Source organism: Rhagoletis zephyria, unplaced genomic scaffold (assembly GCF_001687245.7).
Source record: "Rhagoletis zephyria isolate East Lansing unplaced genomic scaffold, Rhagoletis_zephyria_1.1 Rzeph_scaffold_00885, whole genome shotgun sequence".
NCBI lineage: Eukaryota > Metazoa > Arthropoda > Insecta > Diptera > Tephritidae > Rhagoletis > Rhagoletis zephyria.
In genome coordinates this window covers 44454-50600 of record NW_016157969.1, presented here as the reverse complement: position 1 = coordinate 50600, position 6147 = coordinate 44454, and the positions used below count along the sequence as shown (strand labels likewise).

The window sequence follows — 6147 nt, the reverse complement described above, 5'->3', positions numbered from 1 at the left end:
GTGGCAAGAGCCAAGGCGTTAAAGTGGTGCGTTGGGAGAACAGCTGCGGTGTTCGATTGGAAGATACTTCCCGTGTATGTCAAAATAATTTCAACGCGGTTTTATAACTGGCCCATTGCAGGCAAATATTTTTAAGCGCATACGTTTATACCCAGGTATTGTTCCCATGCCCTGCGAGGTTCTTGTGCCTGAAATGCTTGAAGCATATGAAAGTTCAGAAGTGGCGATATCATCTGTTGAAGCGCAGAAGCAAACTGAGTAAAAGGGCCCGTACATGATGCCAGCAATTTTTAAAAACTTAAAAGGGAAATAGATCTGTCATTGCAAACATTTTATCAAGAAATTGTGAGAATTAATCTTCATATAAATTTACAACGAAACATTAAATAATTTTTTTATAAAAGCCGGATGTTTTTTAGAATTATATATTTAAATAAGAAACTAAAGGCGCAATAACATTGGGCGAATAAAAACAAAAAAAAAAATTTTAAAACAGTTTCATAAAACATTTCTATCATTTTATTTGTGTGGTTTCCTTCATGAGGCATTCGTTTCTCTCCATATGTATATGTGCATATAAAATGCGAATGCAATTAAAATTCTTTGAAGGTATATTGAAGTAATTCTTAAAATTAGTATACGTACATATGTATGTATTTAAGCTGATGCGTTTCAATTGATACTAATTTGTAGCAAACATAGCACTCGCACCTAAAAAGGTTAATTTGTTTGCTTACAGTTTTTTGACATTATAACTAGCTACAAGAAAGCTCGAGCTAGTTCTCACTTCTACCTTATTAAATATGCCTTGGTAAAAATTATAATTTGAAAAAATGGTAGAAGTGATCAAGGTGTATTAAACAAGGTGTGATTGACAACTCAGTGCGGCTCTCTTTTAAGGTACTATAATAGGTTCTTTCCCGTACGCAACGCGGGATCCCGCGGGTGCCCAAAATAGCCCAGAAATCATTCCCGTACTCAACAAAATGGGTAATAGAGAGCGAAAATTGGAACGTATTGGATCATAAGTGTCTTCTTCTTCCTGCCCAAAACAGCCCGGACTTTTTCTCTGGGTAAAAACGGATAAAGCGTCAAAGTGCATATCAGCTGTTATAGCTCTTTGAAGGTTTATTTCCAGAATATTTCTGGCCTTCGAACAAAATCAGCAGCGGTATGCTCTATTAGCTCGCAAAGGGATTTCGATGTTTTTGTTATTGTTGAGTCATGGCTAAATGCGGATTTCTTTGATGAGGAATTTTTTTATTCAAACATTTATAATGTCTTTAGGAAGGACAGAGATGCAACTAAGACTGGTTGTCTGAGAGGCGGCGGAGTTCTTATTGCGATTCAGCGTAAATTTCATTCGTTCTCTGTCTCGCTTGAAAATGATGATTCCCTTTTGGATCAGCTTTGTGTTCGCATCAGTGCCTCATCTAGTCACGACTCTCTGTTTTTGATTGTTACTTATATCCCGCCTAATAGTAATTATAATCTTTATAAAGCACATGCTGACAACATAATGTCTTTAGTATTAAATAAGCTAGGAGATGACCACCTTTGTGTGTTAGGCGATTTTAATCTTTGTAATGTATCTTGGTCCACATCTTTTTCCAATGCTGGTCTCTCGCCAATTAATGTCAATGCGTCCCATGAAGTGTACTTTATAGATAGCCTCTTAAGCCTTAATTTATTACAAATCAATAATTTTGTTAACAAGTTGGATAGAATTCTTGACCTCATATTTATTAGTGATAACATTAAATGTAACATTGAAGTTTGCCACAATCCGATCACTCCATCTAATATGCATCATGTTCCTCTGCTACTAAAATTTGAATTTTATGTATTCCCGTCTTTCAATGCTGGTGACAAACCTAAGTTTAATTATGCAGCCTGCGATTATCCCAAGTTAGATAGATTACTGGGTGAATTAAATTGGGAAAGCTTACTCTCTTGCCCCGATGTAGCTAAATGCTTCGCTACTTTCAAATCTGTAATTTCTGATTTTTGTTTTAAATTCATTCCAATAATTAGAAAAAGACCCTATAAATTACCGTGGTATAATCGTGACTTGATAAAACTTAAGAATCTTAGAAACAAATTTTATAATAAGTTTAAGGCCTCTGAAAGTCTGTTTTTCTTTGAAAAATATCAGGTCCATCTTAAAAAGTTTAACTGCTTGAATAAATTCCTCTACAGAAATTATATCTTAGGTATTGAATCCAATATCAAAGAAGATCCGAAATCGTTCTGGCATTTTATTAAGTCTAAGAAGAACAACTCTAGTATTCCCTCAGCTGTATTTTTTGAAGATAAATGTGCCTCCACTCCAGCTGAAGTTGCAAATCTATTTGCTGCATTTTTTAGTTCTAATTTTGTAGATGATAACCCTACTGTGGATTCTAGTTTCTCTGCTAGTGTGAATTCTACTAATTTTGGCTCCCTTAGACTTTCGTCTGACGATATTGCTAATGGTATTTTAAATCTATCAGCTTCTACAAAACAAGATATTGATGGGCTCTCTTCAAACTGCTTTGATCTCTCCTTTAAAAATTATTTTCAATAGGTCTCTAGCCTTCGGTATTTTTTATGATGAAATGAAATTGATTTCAATTACCCCTATTCTTAAAAGTGGCAGCAAAAGTGATGTCTGTAATTACAGACCCATTTCGAAACTTTCAACAATTTCCAAACTTTTTGAAGTTATCGTCAAGGAGAAAATGTATTTCGCGATAAAAAGTCTAGTATCACCCAATCAACATGGTTTCGTCCCCAACCGATCTACGGTAACTAATCTAGGCGTCTTTAGTGAGTATTGTATTGCAGCTATCTCGAACGGTTTCCAAGTCGACTGCATTTACACTGATCTTGCCAAAGCATTTGATAGAGTTTCGCACAGTTTGTTGGTCAGTAAGCTAGCCTCACTGGGTTTCCACTCAGTATTTTTGCAATGGCTCAAATCTTATTTGTCGGATAGGCGCTGTGTGGTCTCTGTTAATGGTTGTTCTTCGGAATCTTTCATTGCCTCATCGGGGGTTCCTCAAGGTAGCATTTTAGGTCCCTTACTCTTTGTATTATTTATAAATGATGTGAGTTCTTGTTTTTCATTTGCTAAATTTTTGCTGTATGCTGACGATTTAAAAATTTTTGCTGTGATTGAAAATGCGCATGATGCGCTAAGACTCCGAGATTAATATTCTACACAGCTGGTGTCTCAGCTCTCGCCTTTCTCTGAATATTAAAAAAGTTACTTTTTCCAAAAGTCACAATATTCTTTCGACGTCTTATGTAATCTCTCAAACTCAACTTCAAAAAGTCCAAGAAATCAAAGACCTTGGTGTAATTTTCAGCTCTAATTGGTCTTTTAACAGTCATATAAGTCACATCATTTCTAAATCTTACGCTGTACTTGGTTTTCTCAGGCGTCAGAGCTCAATGTTCTCTGACCCCTATACACTTAAATTGTTATACACATCTTTTGTTCGTTCTAAGTTAGAATATGCTTCTTTTATCTGGAGGCAATACCACTCAAACCTAATTAATAGGATTGAAAGGGTTCAGAAGGTTTTTCTTAAATTTGCCCTCAGAAATCTTAACTTCAGCGAGCCTATTCCATCGTATAAGTCTCGTTTTCTATTAATAGACCTTAAATCTCTGGAAGCCAGAAGATCTTTGCTATCTCTAACTTTTACCTTTAACTTAATAAATGGTGTGATCGATTGCCCTACGCTCCTAGAGCAGGTCAACTTCAATGTTCCTCTAAGGAATCTTCGCAATCCTCTGCCGTTTTATGGAGGAAATTGTAAAACGGAGTATGCCAGAAATGCTCCTATTTCAAGAGCTTTAAACGAATTCAACACGATCTCGAATTCTATCGACCTGGATTTCTCTCTACCAAAAAGTTTATTTATTTTTTCTTTGATGTTAATTTTTTCTTTGATCTCGAAACTGTAGAGTGCTTTATGTTTTACACGTATCGTCTAAGTAGCTAAATTTTTATCTCTAGTCTGTAAGGAACGTCTGTTTCATATGACTGCAATAAATTACAATTACAATTACAATTACAATTACAATTTCGTTTACTTGGGAACCAGCATTAACACCGATAATGTCAGCATTGAAATCCAACGCAGAATCACTCTTGCCAACAAGTGCTACTTTGGACTGAGTAGGCAATTCAGGAGTAAAGTCCTCTCTCGACGTACGAAAACCACGCTCTATAAGTCACTCATCATGCCCGTGCTGGTATATGGCGCAGAAGCATGGACAATGACAACATCCGATGAGGCGGCTCTTGGGGTGTTTGAGAGAAAGATTTTGCGGAAGATTTACGGGCCTTTACGCGTTGGCGACGGCGAGTACCGCAGACGATGGAACGATGAGTTGTATGAGCTTTACAACGACATAGACATAATGCAGCGAATTAAAATACAGCGGCTCCGCTGGCTTGGCCATGTCGTTCGAATGGACACCGACGCTCCAGCTCTGAAAGTATTCAACTCGGAACCCGCTGGTGGTAGCAGAGGAAGAGGGAAGCCCCCACTGCGATGGAAAGATCAGGTGAAGGAGTTGGCTTCACTTGGCGTTTCCAATTGGCGTCAGTTGGCACAGAGGAGAAAGCCTGGCGTGCTTTGCTGAACTCGGCCAAAATCCCTTAGGCGGTTACAGCGCCAAAAAAAGAAGAAGAAGAATTGTTAATAGCTGGCTCTATTTCTCTTATGCTCTAGTTTCTTCATGTATACAGGACACTGTCGGTTAGTTGTCAAGTGGTTCACGTCGAGCCCTAGATTAAATTTTTTCTTTGCACGAATGCAATTGATACACTTGTTTATTTGCTCTTTTGTGCACTCCATTGTTTTATGATTACCCAAGCACTTCAGGCAGACCTCTTCATCCTTGCACTTCGTAGCTATATGATTGAAGCCCTTACATTTGTAGCAGACTAACACACCCATACCATCTTGGACTCTACATTTCTCCCGCCCAATATTTATTTTTTCGCTTTTGAGCACTGCCGAGAACGTATCAACGTCCGTTTCAATGAGCACATTATAGTATCTAGACTTGTCTTTCTTGACTTCAATGTATTTAATAATTTTAAAGTCAGCACTTTTTAAAAAGTCATTTTGTTTTTTTTATCATTTCTGCAAGTTGCTAGCTTTCATATTTAAAGCTTACTCCAAACGCCATAAACTTGGGTTTAGCCGTATTCGGCACTCTAATTTCATAGCGGTCACTCATTTTATTTGCAATTGCGGTCTTTATTTTATCGCGCTCAGATTCCTTTTCGCTTTGAATAACGATTGTACCACTTTTCCTACCCTGCACATTGCTTATTTTTAGATCCGACGGATCAACGTTCATATTCAGGTCTTCTTTTGTTTTCATCGCGTCTTGCTTCTCTTTCGGTTTTATGATCAGGGGTTTCTCTTTATTTATTTTCGGCCCTTTGTGATTCACTATTCCGCTTTTTAAACGCTCAGCTAATGAGGCCTTGCTATGATGGCTTGATTTCAACTCTTCACTTACTGACTTTTTTATTTCTTCACATATTTTTCTACTTTCACTCTCATTTCGTACCATAGCCTCGCATAGATGTTGGCTATGCGTTTCCACATCCTCAGCTACAGCTTCCATCTTATTATTATTATTATTATTATTTAATTGAAAGCAAGTGATGAATCACTTGTTTACACAAAACGGGAGCACTAGCATCCAAGGCCTTCGGCTCTCTTATACTAAGTATATGGGTTTAGATTAAGGATAGTGTGATTTAGGGTACATATATACTTATGATTATAGTTAATATCGAATTTACTTTATATACATTTTTTTAAGTCAGTAATTTTCAGCAACTCATTAACTAATTTTATTTTATCGGACTCAGTTTTCCTTAGTAGACGTAGAAGGTTTGATATTGTCAAAAAGTGCCGTTCTTGTAGCGGTGAAGTTTGGGCAACTATCTAACAAGTGGCAGACGGTGAGGTGGTTAGAACCGCAATAGGAGCATAGAGGTGGTGGAGCTCCCGTGAGAATGTGGCTGTGGGAGATGACTGTATGTCCGATTCTGAGGCGAATGAATGACTTTAATTCGCTACAACTAACATCGAGGGGAAGGTTGGGGCTTTTGCTTCCTATATTCATATC

The 6147-nt window shown here is 37.3% G+C and overlaps 2 protein-coding genes across 2 annotated transcripts in view; both read right to left on the bottom strand.

The window, feature by feature from the left end:
• The window catches only part of Rif1 (Rap1 interacting factor 1), a 103760-nt gene that overhangs the window by 83564 nt on the left and 14049 nt on the right, over positions 1-6147 (bottom strand). The gene's annotated exons all lie outside the window — the stretch shown is intronic.
• LOC108361930 (RNA-directed DNA polymerase from mobile element jockey-like) overlaps positions 6066-6147 on the bottom strand; it is a 4603-nt gene continuing 4521 nt past the window's right edge. Inside the window, exon 2 of the mRNA XM_017614707.1 lies at positions 6066-6147. This exon is cut by the window's right edge and continues 1 nt beyond it. Coding sequence (XP_017470196.1) covers positions 6141-6147 — 7 coding nt within the window. The 3' untranslated portion in view covers positions 6066-6140.